At 38.2% G+C, this 19,804-nt stretch overlaps 1 protein-coding gene across 9 annotated transcripts in view; it reads left to right on the top strand.

Moving 5' to 3' along the window:
• RUNX1T1 (RUNX1 partner transcriptional co-repressor 1) overlaps positions 1-19,804 on the top strand; it is a 114,759-nt gene that overhangs the window by 90,893 nt on the left and 4,062 nt on the right. For all 9 annotated transcript variants that reach the window (XM_039548915.1, XM_039548916.1, XM_010404986.4 and 6 more), the window contains 3 exons: positions 4,596-4,664; positions 10,571-10,761; positions 19,770-19,804. The exon at positions 19,770-19,804 is cut by the window's right edge and continues 4,062 nt beyond it. In XM_039548915.1, coding sequence (XP_039404849.1) covers positions 4,596-4,664; positions 10,571-10,761; positions 19,770-19,804 — 295 coding nt within the window. The remainder of the gene's footprint in view (positions 1-4,595; positions 4,665-10,570; positions 10,762-19,769) is intronic.

Below are 19,804 nucleotides of genomic sequence, written 5' to 3'. Positions count from 1 at the left end.
TATGAATTTGTCAAAACCACATAGGTTAGCCATTTTTAAATAAATTTTTAAATGTTAACCCTTTCAGACCCTTTTTATTGTCTCTGGTGCTATTTCCCATCATGTTTTCAGTGTTAAGTCAGAGCATTCCTGCCAACACATATCTATTCATGCTGCGATTATAAACCTGTTCTTTGCCATTTGCAGATAATCAGCATTGCTGTGATATGCATGATACTATCAACATGAGCTACCCGTAATGTTGTGTGAATACCACAGTAACATTTATAACTTGTAATTCTAGAATGTAAAGCCTCTGTGATACTGGTCACTGATGACATTAAGTATTGCTCTTAATCCATTCGCTGCATGGGAGGCTTGGGCTCGATTGTGGCTTACTGAACTGCATGCTGTTAGGTAGGGCTCCAGCTGTAGAAACACTGCATGTTTGTCTGCTCAGTTCTGACATGGCCTCTGCTTGAGGATGATTCAGTAATACAGTACCTATGTGGCTTTGCTTTTCTTAAGAACACAACAACTATATTTTTAACACAATTTCAAGGGGTGTAGTAATAGGCACAAAAAATGTATTAGAGGGCAAAGAAGGGCAAAGATGTACTTAAAAATGCTGGAAACACTTGCCCCCCACCCAGGTTTGCAAGGTACTCTCATTCAGTATTACCCACCTTCTGATCTGTATCTCTGTATTTCATTATGTGGAACTGGCACACTTTTGAACTTGACTCTTACAAAAAGGCAGTGAATATATTATATTTGTTGCTCTGAGAATTTTTTTTTGTTTGTTTTCTGTGTCCCACTAATGGTGTTACATTTATTATAGGATAGAATGAAGCAGAACTTGCATATGAAATATGGAAACCACATAAATACACAAAAAGGCATATCTATTTAATTTGTTCAGGACTGCTTATATGTAGCTTTTATTATTTTTGAGCCTTAATATTCAGTACAGCATGTAGGGTATTGTTGTCCCTGCCAATGTTTTCATAAATGCAGTAAATTATAAAGATCATCAAAATGTCAGCTGTCCATCATCATTTCTTAATACTTTGTATTATATAGACTTGTACGTCACTGTCCAGTGATGAAAACCTCAATTCTTTTCTTTTGCCAACCTATCTCCTCTCCTTCTTTCCAAATATTAATTAGGCTTTTTAAGAGTTTTGAACATAACTTTTCCTTCTAAGTCTTTCTATTCTGTTTTCTAGGGTTTGAGCCTTATTGTCACATGAGCATTCATATCATTTATTGGGTCCTAGCCTTTCATCTCAGTTTCACTTCGCAGATCCATATTTATGGCTGTTGTACGTCTGCACATCTCTCAATACTTTCAGCACCTTTTCTTTTTATCTTAAAGTGACCAAAAATGTTCAGTAGTATGTGAGAGCTGAAACCAATGCAAATTTTTTTGTTTTCTTCATGTGTATTCTTCTGTCCCACTCCAACAACTTTCTTACTATTTCACAAGTTTATTTCACATTAAAATAGAAAATTTCAATACCATTTTTGATATGGAAATTCTCTTTTATTTTTACCTCATTTAAGCACTTACAGACAAGTACAGACTATTCTCATACTTATGTCCTTTTTATTTTCCTTGTTCATCTTTTTAATTTGGTTCAGTAGGAGCTGGACTAATTACCAACACATGCTTTCATGCCTTGCCATGAATTTCAAGTAAATTCAGTAGTGTACATACTGTTGTTCTGCATAATAACATTGCTGCATTGTCACCATTAACAAACCTTTGTTATTATGTCTGACATGTAAAGCCTTTTCTGATAACCTTTTCTGAATGATCTGCCTTGTCACTTCAGGTTATTCTGAATTTTCTCTGATTTCATTCCATTTCCTTTCAGGCAGCATTTTCTTTGACTTCTAGGTGCTGCAGTTAGTTATTTAATATTATGTGTTTTCCTCATTATGGCTTTTTGCAGTTGCTTTTACATTTAGTATTTTAGGGACTTCACTCAGTTGTGTTAATCTTGGTTTGAGTTTGCTAGATGTCCAAGTTAAGATCTTTTGTGCTTCAGTTTTAATGAGCAATTTTTCTGATTCTTAAGCTGAAGAACACCTTACCTTAAAAACACTAATATCCTCCATTTATACCCTCTGGTCATTTCCTGTAGTTTACCCCCAGAAAGAAGATTGTTTTCACAGACTCATCACCGCTGACTAAACAATAGCCATGTTACTAAAATTTTTCTTGCTTGGAAAATATAGTTTTTATTATCTTCATAAGTGCTTCTTGTCTTTTTTGTGCACCATTCCAAACTATGGGAAAGTCTCTCATAAGCTCTTGATTTACGTCTACTTGCAGAGGATCTCATTCCTCATGTAAATAATTTGTGGCTGGAATAAGAGCTTGATTGATGTTTATGTTTTGGAAATTTTAACAATTAGCTGGCAATCTGGTCATTTATGTCATTGAATTCCATTTTTGGAAAGTCATGTGTACCAAAAAATCAGTTCCACATCTCTCTCCTTTTTTTTCCTTTTTTTTCCTTTTTTTTCCTTTTTTTTTTTTCTTTCTTCTTCTTCCCCCGAATACTAAGAGCCACAGACTTTAATCAAGGTTATGCTCTGCTTGCAGTGGACGGTACCTTAAATAACAGGAAAACTCAATACAAAGTAAAGACATGAATACAACAAACCCCTTGTTTTGCCGTATTTGGAGCCTGGTTGGGTCTTTTCCTGCAGGTATTTCATGAAGACCAAATAAGAGTAGTTTAATTTTTTGCCTTTATTTTTCTTGAGCTTTCAAACAATATTTTCTGCTGCTGGCTCTGTCCCCCTAACTGAACTGGCACTGTGCCTGTAAGTCTAAAAGCCTTTAATAAGGGGTGAAAACTGTACACAAGGCTATTCATCATCTCCATAATCATGCAAGCCAAGTGATACTGAGAATTTTCCCATTTTTGGTATCAGGTCTAAAATCCTCTATCAAGTTGATTAAACCAATATAAATAGCTGTTTTGTAACATCTACACACACACACACACATATACAGTCTTACTATTTTATGCTTGAGAGGTGTGAAAGTCTGCCAACAAAAATCTATTTTAAATTGTTGTCCCATACTTCAGTGACAAACAGAAGAGCTGGGTAAATCCACTCAGCTGCCTGTCAGATGGGAAGATGTACTCCCAGTCAGTGTCTGCAGATTCTCATGCTAGAAACTACATCTGTGAAACAGTGCACGGGGATTGGGATTCCCTACTCTCTCTTGAAAAAGCCCCTGTAATTTCCACCTTTCTTAGCAATACTAAGTGTCATCTTTTAAAAGCATTTATGTGGGCTACTGTATGTAAACAGTACTGCATGGATACATATAGTGGTGTAATGATTTGAAAAACCTGATGTTTCAACCTTTTTCTTAAAAATACTGCCTTTTGACCAAGTTAGTGAATAAAAAACTTGTAAGATACAAAAATGAATGCATTTAGTCAAAATTAGAATTCAAAGAATGGCAGGTATGCTCTTGTCATATTTCAAGCTCAGACATCAAACAGATATTGGATTTCTAGCAGCATGTCTAAAAACATTCAAACCTGTCTGTAATGTAACAAATCAAGTTGTTTTATTTAGGCAATTGAATTCTGACACATTGGCAATAATAATCATGGCAGTGAACTTAGCTTTATGTGTTTGGTTGGTTTTCTTTTTTTCATTTTGTCCTCTATTACTTTGAATAATAGTTAATCAGTTTTTAAATTGTATTTGAAAGGAGCAATTCCAATTTCATCTGCTGAGGATCTGTATGCTAAATCTCAGGCCAAAGTGAATTTTCTTTTTGTATTGTCTGATCTTAGGTCTCTGTGGAAGGAATCTTACTGATTTCAGAACTCTTAGGGCCAGGCCTAAAGGTTAAACCCTTTTTAAAAAAAAAAGGGGGAGAAGGGGAAAGAGCTGTCAAAATGTGTTTGAAATATGTGGGTGAATTATGAGCTTCAGCTCCAGTGAGGTTGTTTGGCAGTGTGTATTTAGGGGCTTAACCTAAAATTAAAGGTTCTGTTTTTCAAACTCTTGCAGCTACAGTTGCCAACATGGGCTCAGATATAGGAAAGCATAGCTCTGAACTTAGAGAAACACCCCTTTGCTTTTCTGTGGACAGTTTATTTGATCACTGGAATGACATCTTGACTTTTATCTGCACTCATCAGTAGTCATTCTTTTGCACAGAGCAGAAGTGCCAAACCTGCACTGTTGCCCTCTTTCTTTTTTCTTTTTCATAAATACAATGACAAAGGACAAAGCATGTCACTCCCTCAGTTTGTCTTGCAAAGCCTCTCTTAAAAGTGTGGATACTGTCATACAGAGTTGACTCAAAACACTGAAAAATAAAAATAAAATGAATGTCTCAACTTGGCTTAAGATGAGACATTCAAGTTGTAAGAATTGATCTGGTCTATGTGACATTCATGAGCTATGGCCATGGCATCCGTTTTGTTTTGAGGAGAGAAAAACTTCATGTGGTTTCTTTGTCTGAGCAATAATTAAAGAGAAAAGGTATTTTTCTCTAAGCCTTGTTCTCAACAAGCAAGCATTGCTTATGGTGCTCTTTCTTTTTTCCTCTTCACCCCCTCCTCCTGCAGAGTCTCATCGGGAATTCCTTCACAGGCCTGCATCTGGATACGTGCCAGAGGAGATCTGGAAGAAAGCTGGTAAGAACTGTTTAAAAACGCCAGCTTAGTCTTCTGGCAGCTGTGTGTAGTTGTTAATGCACTGATGTGAGGAATTGGGAGGCGGGGGAAGGGCTTACTAGTAACAAGAAGAAATTGTGTTTAATAATCTTAAACTGGAACTGATCAGGACATTAAATAATTTTATAATAGAAGCATGTGCTGCTATAGTTAGGGGAATATCAGTACTTCCAATATGGACCCCTATTTTCAGGACTTCTAATGGTTTCAGGCTGAAACTTGATATGTTAAAAGTTTGTCTGTTAGCAATTTTAAAAAAGAGAGGTTAGTGTGGGTGGGTTTTTTTAAGCTTCAGGGTTCTTACCTAGTTAAGGTTAGAATTCCCAAAGGAGGGGAAAAAACCTAAGTACACCTGTTTAAAAAAAGGCTTCAACTATGCAAAGTAACCATTCTTAATTTAAAAAAGATTTTGTGCCTGTCAGCCCCCAGTGAAGACTGTGCTCATAAACCTGCAGAGTTTGCAATGAAGTCAGCAAGTTCACATCTCTGCAGCTGCTCTGGCTGTTTGCAGGGCATTGACAGCATCTGCCTGTGCCTGGAAAGCACCCTGGGCAGACGCTGTGGTTGTGCAAAGTTTTCTTAACACTTTGAAACTCTGCCTGAGCACAGGAGTTTCCTGGCAAGGCTCCCACTCTGGTGCTGGAGCTAAATCTTTGCTCTTTTGACACTGACATCAGAGCTTCCTTGTTTTCAGAGGGGCCAGGAGGCAGCTCTTGAACTCCATCAAGATAGTTGAGGAGCTATATATACACCCAAACACGCCCCCCTGCTTTTGAACACCTGTATAACCATGAAGTCTACAGCAGCTGTCTGAGCAGCAGTTAATGATTAAATGGCAAATATGCAGCAGTGCTGATGCTTTCTGATCAAATCTCCTGTAAATGCTTAGTACTTTCCAGGGTATTTTAAACTAGATACACAGGATACATGTAAAAATGTTACGCTGTTATCTTGTTGCATCAGACAAGAAGATGTGTTTTGTGTGTAATGTGGGTTTATCTTGTAAAATATACATTTGCCAAAGTTAATATTTTTAGAACTATTGAATTTTCTGTGAAAAATAGTAAAACAATGTACATGTTCTTGGTTTTGTCCAAGGAAAGTGTAGCTTTTGTAACTCAGTGCCCAAGAATACTTTTAAATTGCCATATTTATGTTAACATTTTAAATGAAATCTACAAAAAAAAAAATGCAATCCCAGGAAATCTCACTAAGAGGAGCATTATTCTGTTGAATTTCAAAAACTTTATTCCTCTTGCAAAATCTAGGGTTTGATGTCATCTGGCATCAGGTTATTTATGACTCACAGATTCAGTATGATAAAAGAAAAAATTTCTTCATAATTAACAGAAGTTATTGAAGCTTTTGGCTTGAGTTTTGAAATTGGATGTGCATTCACACTGCATGTATTCACAAATGGTAGTGTACAGGAGTTGTGACGTCATCTCGTGAACATCTGTGTCATCAGTTCCTTTGAAAAACGTTTTCCCTTTGGTCCCATTTCTGGTCTCTTATTTTCAGGCTGATGTGGGTTTAAATCAAGTGAGCATGCCTGTGAATTGGGGAATAAAAGAAGTGTGACTATACAGGATGCATACATGTATCTGTTACTAAGTCTAGTCAAACATCAGAAAGCATACTGCTTTCATAAACCATGGTCCTGCATTTTCAGGAGGGTGCTCTGAAATTGGAGGTCTCCACAATTTCGTGATCAAGGCAGTAAAGGTGCAATTCAGCTCTGTGAGAATAGGCCTCTCATGCCATTTGAGATGGTCCATAGTTTCCTGGTTGGGCAGCAACTGCCAGTCAAGAAGACTACAAATCCCTCACAGGTCATTTCTGTTGGCTCAGTATGGATCTCTTGGTGTGTCAAATGTCTGTAAAGACCAATATGCAGAGAGCTGAATCAAGTATGAGAGTCTGTTTGGAATGCTGAATCCATTGCACTGAAAGAATTGGCATAAAAACCAGTTAATAAGCAAACTCAAAAGCATGTGGAGAAGGGATTCACTTTTAACTTTTGGAGATTGATAGACTCTAGTGTAATTCTTGGAATATACCAAGTTAGGCATGTGCTTTTGTGGTTGCTGGAGCAAGGACATATTATGTACCTCATGAGTTGAAGCCATGTAAGGCCACTTCAGTTTCATACACCAGTAGAAAACAGTCATCAGTGCCCTGATTAAGCTCACTGAATTATGGATATGGGGATGAAGAGTGCAAGACAAATTCTTGGTGTTCCTCAGCAGTCAAGAGGGAGGGAGGCAGGTAATGAGGATCAGTCAGATCACAGGTTGGATGACTTGCTCTCTGGGAATACATACTTGCCTTTATTAAATACAGAGAGGGTGGCAGGCCCATTGTGGGCTGCTGCAATAGTTCCTTCTGTACCATGTAGAAACTGTCTTCTAGCCATCCCTGTCACTTAGCCAGGCCCAATGTCCATGGCAGTCCAGCTGTAAGCTCTGGAGTTACAGAAGAGGAATGAAATGACCATCCTTTGTCATACAAAGACAATAAGGGTCCTGCACATTGTACAGAGTAGTCCTGAGAAAGAGATGATGCATTTTGGGATATGATACTGAGATAACTCTTTGTCACCAACTGCCAATGGCCACACTTGCCAGGGTCAGCCTGAGAGTGAGATGATCCAAAATGTTGTGGTGGCACAGGACTGCAGATCTGCCCACCACCTTTCTTTTCTCATCATGTGGACAAATGTGCCAATGATGTGAGGGAGGTGACCAGGAGCTGGCTGGTGAATCATCATTTTGGGTGAAAGAGAAGTACCTCTCCTAAGTCTGCTCCGAGGACTTGAGACCATGCTGAGTAATGCCTATTCCACACAAGCCATTTGCTTCCTGGAGCTTCTCTTGTGTGTTAGTGCTGCTCAAAGGGAAAGAAGATTTCAGTTGCATTCCTAAAATGACAGTGAATTTGTGCCAAGAATGCTTAGCATTGTTGGGAAGGCAGAAGATGCAGGTACATGCATCTTAGATACTTGGTTTTAAAAACTTCCCGATTTTTGCTTTCTGATACTGGAATCTAATCACTCTTCCATTCTTTGGTAGTGCGGGGAAAGGAAGGGTGCTGGTATCATTTTTGGTCTTCATAGCTCAGCATTGTCAAGGCAAATAAAAATCTCCTTCACTTTCACCCATATCACAAACATATCTTAAACTATGAAGCCTGCATTCTATATCTATAAAGTATCAGTAGGCAGTGAAAACATTTAGTTTGAGAAGCTGTGAAGGAAATCAGTGATATGAAATTTCATCTGGTTATTTAGGTGTTCATGAGTTTGTAATATATTGAAATGATAGTGCATTGTGACCTGAGATATTTTAACTTATTTTCACACTTAGTATAGCACAACACAAATTCTGTCATCAACGTTAATGGAAATATTAAAATCCAATCCATAGTTAAAGCCAGTTAAAAAGTATCAGTCAGGCATATGTGGCCTCGTAAGCACTTTCAGGCATCTCCATGCTCTTAGAAGCATTGCAACAAACTTATACAATATAGAAGATAGAATTTTCAATTTCTATATTTGAACTGAAAAGAAGTAGATTATCTGGAATGAAAAACGAAAATTAGAAGTCCCTCTAAAAATGTTGGAGTATTTTGCTTCTGTTTAATATAAGAAACTGGCATTTCTAACCACTGCAAACACCTAACTGTAAAACTAAATTCATATGATGTAACGAAAGTGCATCATGCCATACAAAGATCATTTCTATTCGTAGCAAACATCAGCAAGAATACAGATTTTCTCAAAGAAATCCACTTTGTCAGTAACTGCAGTTCGTAGACACGAAATGCCTGTATTTAAGTTGCCTCATTTTTTTGAAAATGGTAATAAAATTGCATCTGTATGTTTGCCTGTGTATATTTCTTTTCTTGTGATCAGTGAATGGTTGCAGTTGGTAATAAATATTCAAGCACCTTGCAAATGTCCTACCAATTCCCTTTGCTGATCTGTGTGTGCCTGTGGGACTAGAATAGGAATGCATAATTTAAATATAAATTGCCTGATTTGCATATACAATTAGACTAGCTGTAGCTTTGATCGTAAGCAAAAATTATTGTCCTGTATTGCCACTTAGATAGAATTTTAATTCACCTTGAATATTCAAAGTAAATTAAGCTGTGGCTGTATGGTGGAAGGCTATGATTTTTTCCTCTCTTGAGGCTTTCCCCTAAACAACATTTATGGTAGGGTAATATAAGGGCATATTTTCAGCCTCATAAAAATAAAGGCATAAGTTTTATCTGTAAATCCCTCCCCACCCCCTTGAAAACTTCAGTTGAAACCTCTCTTGCAGACATGCAGACATGTAACATGCACGCATACTCCTCAACAGAACTCTTCTTTCATTTTAGGTAGCTCAGTTTTAGTCAGTACATGGCTTAAAGTCACGTCTTTATTGTAATTTGCTTAATAACTGGAAATGGAGACTTCATGTAGTCATCATTTTTTAAATAACACGTGCAGAGCTATCAGACATAACTCAGGAGAGTGACTGGGTATCTGTACATAAGAGTTATGTCTGCATGTGCATGCACATAAGTACATGGGCTAAATACATGGACTAAAACTCAAACATATAACACCATTCTAATACTTAGATTTTAATCTACAGTAAAACATTTTTAATAGAAATCTATGGTTTTAATTAAACACAACATTTAATTAAGGTGGGTTTTAAGTGCGTGAAACAATTAAGTGCAAACACTTGAATGAAACATGTCATAATTAGTTTTAATAAGAGTGTTAATTGGTACTAGGTTTGCCAAGTTAATAATTACCGCTTATTAAATTTTCAATTAATCATTGTCATTTTGCTTTGAATAAAGATGAAAATTAGATAAACTAATTCAGGGGGAGGATGGTTTCCTTGTTAATTAGAGCAGTTAATTAAAAAAAAAAGAAATTACTTGTTTTAGTTGTCAATTAAAAGACTGTTCATTAGTAAAATCTTTGCACTCTTCCTGCATCAAAAGCCAAATAACTAATTTGAGACAATCCATGTTTTCTAGAATAAAAGACATGACACTAGTATATACCCAAGGAAGGGCTCATACTATCATAGTTGTTTTATGAAAAGCATGAAGGTTTGAGTTTAATGAATCGGGGTGCCCCTGCTCACTGTTAATTGTGCTCCAAAGCCTGTCTGGGCAGGGTGTGCTCAAGAGCTCAGAAGAGCCAGAAAGTCAAGTCTTCAAGTATAAACTTAGATTTGAAGGAGAGATCAAGAGGTCAAATGAATGTTCATAAACAAATCTTAATTTTGTCTCATAAAACAGTATGTCCAAGAAAAGATATTAGACCAGTGATTTAAAATTTTGAAATAAACTCTTGGGGATTTTTAACTTCATGTATTTATTTGTTAACATATGGGGAAAAAATTGTTAAAGACCATAAATCCTCTCTTAATTCCCAGACATTAAAAATACATTTTTAAAACAGTCTGTAATATGACTTTAATAATTATTGTCCAGTATATTCATATATCTGCTGTGCTGCAAAACTAATTTTCCAGCGTTTAAAAAGATTGCAAACAAAATGGACCAGACATCTGAAATGATTGCACATAAAGAAGTACTGACTGAGAATCACAATAGCAAGAATCATTACTAGTGTTAGAGACTTCGATGATGGGGAAGTAGAGAAGCAGCTCAGCACTTCTTGAGGATTCTTGAGGAACCAGGTTCCTGTGTGTCCTACTCAGAATGAAGATCGTCATTATAGTTGAGAATAATCTCAACATAATAATAACAATAGTGATGCACTTCCCACATCAGTCCCATGAAGCCGTGTGCCAGATGTGCTGTGCTGATGAGGATTTCTCCCTGCTTTGCAGAGGAAGCTGTCAACGAAGTGAAGCGCCAGGCGATGGCCGAGCTGCAGAAGGCAGTGTCGGAGGCCGAGCGGAAGGCTCACGACATGATCACTTCGGAGAGGGCCAAGATGGAGCGCACTGTTGCTGAAGCCAAGCGCCAGGCGGCAGAGGATGCCCTGGCTGTCATCAATCAGCAGGAGGATTCAAGTGAGGTAAGGGCCTTGCTGGGCAAGCATCACCTGTGGCTGCAAACCGCAGGTGTGTCTGAGCTGGCTTTAATCTGTGTGACACAGGACTTCAGTGCCCTCTATTAACTCTTTGCACACCTGTTTTGGACATGTATTTCAGGCATACACCAAGTTCCAAATTCTCTTGGCTATGTTGTAATCTGAGCCCAAAACAGCCAGTGAACTTGAGCTCTGTTCTCACCTTTTAACTGCTGCTTGGGATTACAAATAATGTGCACATTGCTGTTCTACTTTGACTTTACAGTAGCTTCATTTTAAAGCTCTTCAAACTGCCATACTGAATAGAGAAAAACATGCTCAGTGGAAAACATTTGACACTGAAATCTAATTTAAACAAAGATATTATTCATGAAAGAGATTGTAGAGCAAGGTGGCTAAAAACTTGTCTGGGGAAAGTGTTGGATGTAGAAGCAACTAGCAAAAGATGATGGTTCCTGTAGGACAGAATGTGAATGTAAATTTGCAAGTGTTTCCTTATTTTTAATGTGTTGCTTTGGCTGCAGGGAATATTTCAGAGTTGAGGAGTGGGCAAAGAGCATTTAGTAGGAGAAAAAATAGACTGAAAGATCAAAGAGTAAAACAAGAATAAGTATGTCAAGCCTTGATGTACTTTCAGACCTGAGAGTGGAAACCTTGAATTGTTGTGATACAGGACATTTGACACCGTGACTACGTGGAAGCTGGAAGTGAAGGAGCAGCATGTGTTTGACCAGTGCTGCACCAGTCTAGATAGCAATTAAATGTTATGCTTGTTACAAAAAAAAGAGTCTTAAGTTAAAACTGCCCTTAAAAATAGACATGACAAAGAAATTTTGTCAGTTAGAAGTTATTTCTATATAATCTTCATTTCACAAGACCACTGAAATGAAAGAGCGTTACCTTCATGAAGTATTTATTGTTTGTATACTAACATCTTGACTGTAGTAAATCCACTTTTTAATATAACTTCTAAACAGCAGGGAGTTGGGGAAAAGAGTAGGTGACAGTCCCTGTTATGTGGGGACATACATTCGTGTATGCTCATGTCTAAACACTTTGCATGGGCTGGATGGGCAGTATTTTAGAAGAGTCACTTAAGTTGAGAGATGCAGATGAGCTACCTGCATCATGCTGAGAACACTGGCAGAAAGCACCAGCACATAAGTCAGTGGCATGCTGCAGTATGCATCTGTAATTTGAGGGAGCGTAAGTTTTTAATTCATACCAGGCTTCTCTGGAGATGAAAGACCATTGTGGGATCACTGAATGCCCAGAGTTTCTCCTTAATGTGTAGCAGATGAATAACAAGGAGACAAAAGGAATTGATTTTCAGCATCTGAAAATTTCTCAGGAAGAAAGGGACTAGGGGAAGTATATGTACCCTTTAAGTAGTAACTGTTCCATTGTAGATTAAATGAGACATAAATTCAATTTATTGGTCTTTTGTATCTAAGATACTCAAGGACATTTTCCTGCACTGTTCATAGAAAGGGCATTTTTCTGATATAGCATCATTAAAGAGCTGTCATTTTATGCATGTATATATACAAGAGACTCCTATTGTTAAAACCAAAATTCCAAAGGTAAATACCTTTGGAGAAAACAGCAAATTAAATCTGTTTAGTAAACTGATATAGTGTAAGCAGGACAGAGGAAGTATTTACGTGCCAGTACATACAGCCCATTTTTCCACAAGCAAATATGCATCCAAAGGAATGTGCAGAGAGTTTGTGTGCTGTTATTAACTTCTGAGCAGTTAAAGCTCTGGAAAAAAACCATATAGCAACATCTTTACTTCTGCTGCAGAATTGATTATAGGGTTTTTCACTTCTTGGGAACAGGACTTTAGGCAAACAGTTCTTTTAATTGCATTCTAACGAAATGTGGCTGATAAGGTTATAGATGTTCTCAGGGCTGTGTCTCCTCAGGGAAGTTTACAGGCCTTCTGGACCTAGAAATGAAGTCTAGTGTCCTGATCCTGCAGCTTTCACCCCTGTGATCATCATTTGAAGTGCAAGTTTTAGTAAGCCATCAGAGAGAAATCAAGTTTGACAGTTTGTTTACAGGTGATTGATTAACTGTGAAGGGAGATGTTGGCAATACTTGTTTGAGTTAGATGTATTTATTTATAAGTAGTTCCTCTTTGGCTTCTAATTATTGCAAACTCCAAACACTTAGAGCAATGCTTCTTACAGTTACCTGTTAATTCAGGCTGGTCACCTTTTCAGGTGACTTCTGTAAGAATGGACTGGACTTCTCCTTTGTCTTTGGGGACAGGAGATCAGTTTGCCAGTGTTTGAAAAATGTTTCTTCAGAGATGAGACTGAGTTTTTCAGGTTTGAGGAATAAACTCCACATTTACTTTGGTATTCGTTATCTCTTGGATCTCTCTGTGGACACTGCTCCTCATTTGTCTAGGTTGTAAGTCTACATAAACTTCTCTCTGTTTACAGCTTTCAGCAGAACCCTTCCAGCAACACAGATTCCTGTGTGCTTAAGGCACCGGCACAAAACTTCTAGAGCTTGAATATTACCAAATATGTAACTGTTACAGTGCAGCCTCTGAAGTCTTTCAGGTCCAGGGGGAATGCTGAGCATCTCTCCTTATTTCTTATCCTTGGTGGGACATTATGCCAAGGCCTGCAAGAAAGCTCACTGTAGGCTGCTGTATAACCTCCATGCAGCTCCTGACAGAGAATATTTCTCTCATGGGTGTAATTTGTTCTTTTGGCTGTTGAAACTATGAATGGAGATGAGAATTTGATGCCAGATTTGTAATGTATGAGATACAGTTTTCAACTGATATGGCCACTCCCTGTCTGTTGGCAAGGTTTCTCCCTTCATTTGTTGTTCAGTAAAATGCAGCCTGAACTTCGCTGAGGCTTCTTGAAGCTGTTCTGGTGTGAAAATTATGTGGTAGGATTTTTATTGCAGTCTTCTCCAGCTCTCAAAGTGATCGCTAGTAAAAAGACCCAGGATTTTTGTGATTCTTATAATGCAGCCTCCTCATCTAAGACATTTCAGAGGTCTCACAAAGAAAAGTAGATTGGATTTTTTTGAAATTTTTTGTTGATGTTGCTGATTTCTGTGCTGGTTTTTTTTTTTTTTCCTGGTTTTGTTTGTTTGTTTTGGTATTCTGTTTTGCTTTGTTTTTAACCCAGAAAAGGTAGGATCCCTGAGTGCAAGATTGTCTTCAAGAAAAAAGTGAAGTTGGGCATATTAAGCTGACCAGACCAAAATTCCAAAAAACTAAGGGAGCACAAGACAGGAAGAAGACTAATAGGGGAGGTGTAATATTTGGAAGCATCTTGACTTTTAAGAAGTGGTCTGCAAGATTTTGAGAATGACCACGTTACATAGCATAGGTAGAATTTCTGACTCTGACTTGACCTTTGTTGAACTATTGTTTTTTAATTATCTTAGAGTTGTTCAGCATGGTTTAACTAGCACTCTCACTGCTTCAGTGTCTGTGCATTTACTTTCTAAAGATTTTCATAGTTTCTTCACATAAGACCTTATAACTGACCAGCTAATATTCATGCTTTTCTGTTATTGAAATTGGTTGAGAACCAGCCAACAGAGCAGGCTGCTGCTGGAAGGCAGAAGGACCAGGAGAAGGCCTACCTGTCAGCATGGCTGTTCCTGAGCCACAAATTATTTCTTTACCAGTTCCTTACACTTGCTTGACAAAAGATGACCCATTCATCTGTAGCTGGCTTGGCTAAGTACAGAAACATGTGTGAGCAGCCTCCTCTCTAATGACTGCTGTGCTTGCTTTGGCTGCAATGTGCTGTTCCGCAAATCAATTTTAATAGTGAGGGTGAACAGTTTAGCAAAGAGACTGACTGCCCAGATTGTAAGGGGGGGTGGGATCATCAAAACATCTGTCTTTCTGGTTTGGTATAAAATGCCACTGAAAAATCTGACACTCAGTGTTCTCCCTCAGTTTTGAATAGGTTGGGGGCTGGGGACAGGGAAGGAACACAAATGTTTCAGTTCTCTCTACTTAAAGCAGATGCTGACATCTGCTCAGATGAAACAAGTATGTAACTGGTCCAACACTGCTTTTAGGAGATGTGTAATGTTAGGGCTTGTTTATATTGCAGTGGTTCATGTTGTATGTGAATATCACACCTGACATTTTGAAGACAGCTGGCTTCAATCTCTGCTGACCAATCCATTGAGACCAGGACCGTGCCAGCAAGCCTGACTCTGAGCATCAAGATGGTGTGATTCAGGCAAGCCTAGTTTTCAGGCTGGCATTAAGTTTAATACCTATTTCAGCTAATGTTTAATTTTCTTGGCTGAGCATCTCTTGGAAAGTCTCACATCATCCCCTGCAGTGGTGGGTGATACAGAGGCACCAGAGCCATGTGTTCTGCACAGGATCAGCCCAGATGTGATGTGAGCATTGGCACTGCCCCAGACTGCTAAGCTAAGCCGGGCTCGCCAGCTTGCATGGCTCTTCTGTGGGCTGCTCCGCACTTCTGTTTTCAGGATTGAGCTACTTCCACTGACTTGTATGAAAGTTCATGTATTTCACTCAATAAACAGAGGCTTGGGCAAGCCTGGAGTGTTTGGTGATAGGTGAAACTTTACTAGAAACATCTAAAGGTTCGAATGTCATTTTGACACAGTGTGGGAATTTCCAAAGTACCAATATATTTCCATTTCCCTTTCTAATGAGTCTTGGATAAAATTCTCATAAACAACTTTGCTGGATTTTTTTACTGCTATTCAGCAGCTCATACAGTTCTCATTTATGCCCCTGTAGTTCCAGTGATTTCTAGATGTTCCTTTTCTTGTGGTTAGCAGTGGTAGAGTTTTGAATGCTATGGGCCTTGCAGAACTGGGAAAAATCTGGGTTCTTCATACCAGCCACGCTTCCTTTCATGGTAAATTGGAGAAATCCGGAATTTCTCAAAGATGACAGAACAAGGGCTTTTTTTTTTTAATTTAATCAAGGTCTATACTAAGTCTCAGTTGGAATGTCAGAGGAAAGCAAATACTCAATTCTTATTGAATATTTCAGAGATGAAAGCAACAGGATGGGCAAAATTACTGACGAGTATATGTTTTGGTACTGGAGACCACAGAAATTGAGACTTTTTGTTTTTAAGAATTTTCATGAGGGCAAACAGTAGTGTTTTAAGATGGAAGCTTAAGTGCATGAGAACTGAGAGTTTGACTTAAGATAAGACTGACCTAAGACTGATGTTCCTTGTCAGTTGAAAGAGGAGGATGAAACATGATCGGTGGCGTAAATTTGGAGTGTGATTTCCATCTGGTGTAATTTAGCACAATTTCATTGAATTAATCCATTTTCAAGGTAGTGAAGGTAAATTGAATTTTGTAGTCTGAGAATCTAGCCTTTTGTATAACTTCACTGTTTCACAGTCAAATCTACACAGAGTTAAACTGCAATGCAGTCCTCATAGTTTTAGCTACATCTGGAACTCTATAGAGCATGAGCTGGAAGTGCAGTGTAGTAGGTCACTACCTAAGGCACAATATATAAACCAGCAGAGGCTTTGAGAGACTGGCTTCTCCCTTTCCCAATCCATGGTCAACTCGAGCTGTACCATTCCCTGTGCTTTTCCTGTGCTTTAATAATGGAGATTCTCCAACATCTCTAGGCAATTTGTGCCTGTTCTTAACAGAATTTTGATCCCATTACTTATGCTCATCCATGTAGACATGGATGTAGACATTCACTGCAGTGATGTTTGGGTGCTACTGCCCCTTTTAGGCTACCATCTCACATGTAACTGTCTGAGTTCTTTTAAGTCTCTTCTCATAGCTTGTGTTTGCCTAACTTCTGATTATTCTGGCTGCCTTTCTTTGGGTTCTTTCAAAGTCTTATTTGTCCTGCTTGATTGTCTGTATTTGAAGTGCATCATCCCAGCCTTGATAGTGCTCGCAGCTGGATCTTGCCAGTGAAAGGAGATAGTCTTAAATCAAGTGTAAGGCACTCCATAGTTGTGGTTCTATGCCCTTGTATGAAGACTGCCATTCTGTCACCAACATGACGTTGTGGCCATCTGTTGTCCCAAATGCTGTGTACACACCTCAGCAAGGGTGTACCATTTTGCTGGTACCTGCTAGAGCATCCCAGGAAGGAAGATACCCTGAGTATGTTCAATCCCATAGTGAGGCCAAACTTTGTGATAGCTGGATCTGCTGGAAATACATGAGCAGCAGGGGCATATGAAGCACAGCCCAGGCTATTAGCTCCCATCTTGAGCCTGGCTTTTCTTTAGTAGAATCTGGGGCTATGAGCCAGCACTATGAACAAAAAGCATTTGTTTCCAAATGTTGTGGTGCCCGAGCCTGATCTTTGCTGCTCTTTTTCACTACTTGCACATGGGAAGGAGCAATGAATCGTCACAATGGTGAAGGCTGTGTGGGACAGGGAATTCTGCACGTCAAATCCAGCTGCTGTCTCAGTACAAGCTCCCTGTGATGTTTGTGCTTGTTTATGTTAATTTGCACTGTAGTAATTTTTAAATGCAGTAAGTTGCTGTGTAAATGTGAGCTGTAAAATTTATTTTGAAATTCTTCTATTTTATGTGGTTTTATTCCCACAATTACACTAAAGTTGTAATGACCTGTTAAATTAGAAATAATATCTCCAATGAACAAAATCACATACCAAACAATGTAGGACACATTAAGTAATCATGTAAGGAGCCAGCTTAGTGCTTTACCACTTCATTAAAATCTTCCACCTATGTATCACTTTTCATGTTCTGTACAGTCTGATATTTAACTGATGTCTATTTTATTAAGAAAGTTGAACCAATACTGCTAGAATTAAACTACTTTTTTCTGACATCAGTACAGATCATGTGGTAAGTTACTGAAATACTGTATGGTTGCTCTGGTCACCTCTGGAAACAGATCTCTACGTGCTCCTCAAAAAGGGAAGCAAAGTGAAGATTCTTCGGATGCTGGCCTATATTAACTAAACAGATACTTGAATAAGTCAAGTTTGACATCCTCATAGTAACTCCCATGCAATTAAAGCATGCACTTCAATGTTGCAAACAGATCTGCACAGGGGAGGAATTCCTGCAGCTGGGCATTTGCTGGCTGGCTGCAGCATTATTCCACGTGGGGGGAAAGTGTCATAGTCTGCATGGGGATGTTTTATACACGTGTATATGTTTTCAGATGAGGGAATAAAGGGAAATATGGGACAAACTCAGGGCTGGCAATTTAGTTGGAAGCAAATAGCTAGGAGGTTAGCAGGCATGGCAGTCGTGGAAACTCTGTGCAAGTACAACTGTAGCAGAATTACAGCAGTTTTACTGATCACAGTACAAGCAAGCATCAAGCTGTCAAAATGAAACTTTCATCAGGATGAAAGAAATAAACAGATATTGTAATATAGAAATAGAATATATAATAAAGGATATAAAATAAATATTAACATATACACATCAAATACAAAATATAAATATATAAATTTTAATGAATATAATATATAATAAAATATAATAAATAAATATTATAATAAGGAAATATTAGTATAGCAAAAGAAGGAGAATCCAGGTACATCACACTTAGTTGTCTTTTTGGTTAGCAGGATGAAATGCTAATACAAAATGCTAATGCAAAAATGTCAGGTCATTTTGGTGTATGCATAAATATATCTATGTGTGTACATATTCATGTACAGTGGTCTAAATTACTTACAGTTATTTTTCATTGTGGAGATAAAAGGTTGTTTAAAGAAAAGGTGTTTGAGAAGAGTACAGCTATTCATTTTCAAAGGTGGATTTACCTCTCCAGCACTGGACAGAGTTTGAGCAAATGGACCTGAAACAGTGACTACTGAATCAAAACCAGGTGATGCCAGACAAGGAGTCTGAATTCCCGACATTTAACTACCAGAAACATCTGTTTCTGTGTGTTGGCAATTCCACCTTTTTTTTTTTTTTCCCCAAGTGTTTTTAAAGATGGGAACAATTTTATGAATTAAAAAAAAAAAAGTCCCCAACACATGTATCTGTAATTACCTGGTTTAGTCTGTGTGTTTAATCAGTATGAATTGAGAATGCCATGTACCTTTGATTTCAATCTCAAAGAACAATTGGGCACTGGACAATTACTCTTTCCCCATCTGCCAGTACATGCCTATGCAAAAAAACCAAGCAACCAACCATCCAAAACAACGAAAACCAGCAAAAAGAGACAATATGGAACTTACGCAGGCATATTTTCTAAAGCCACTTGATTCTGATTAAAAGTCTTAATTTCCTTAAAATACTGTTTTGGATTTAGGTCTTTGTTTCATTCTCGAACTGGGATTTCTTTTTTTTAAGTAGTTGAGGAATATCACTTAAGGATTGGCTGTGTTCCAGCATCCAGCTGGCAGAGCTATGGAGTGTGTTAAAGTGAATAGCTCACGTATTCTGCAGTGGCTTCCCCATCCTGCCAAAGATTTAGACTCTAGCTTAACTGTTCACTGCCAGAAGTGCCACTGAGTCAAATGGTATTACTCAGACGATTAAAAATTAGGTTTTCCTAGGGTAGCGAGTTTTCCTAGATCAGCAAGTTTTACCTTTTCTTTTAAAGTCTTTTAAGTCTTATTTTCCCTTTCTTGTCTTGCATTAGTCCCTCTCCACTTTTGAAGAAGCACTTTTTTGTGTGTGCGTGTTTCATTATTTTTTAAAATAAATCTGATAGAGGAAGCAGAAGTTTTACTGAAACTTTGTATTAGTCAGCATGCTGCTGGTTTCTGGATGTGGGGCATACTTGGAGTTTGCATCATTAGTACTAGAAACAAGCTGCTTCTGTCTTGCCCAGCTTCTGAAAGACAGAGTCCCCCATGTGACTGAAGCTGCTGTGGTACAGGTTCAGATACCCAAGGTAGCACCTACTGCTGCCTCAGTTGTCCTGAGGCAGAGGGTTGACCCTGGCAGCTGTTTTTACTGTAAAATTTAGGACACTAGCTAATTTCTCCCATCTCCCTCCTCTTTTGTTTCTAGAGTTGCTGGAACTGTGGCCGGAAAGCTAGTGAAAC

This window comes from Corvus cornix, chromosome 2 (genome assembly GCF_000738735.6).
Source record: "Corvus cornix cornix isolate S_Up_H32 chromosome 2, ASM73873v5, whole genome shotgun sequence".
NCBI lineage: Eukaryota > Metazoa > Chordata > Aves > Passeriformes > Corvidae > Corvus > Corvus cornix.
The sequence above is the reverse complement of the archived record's forward strand: the minus strand, read 5'-3'. Positions and strand labels throughout refer to the sequence as shown.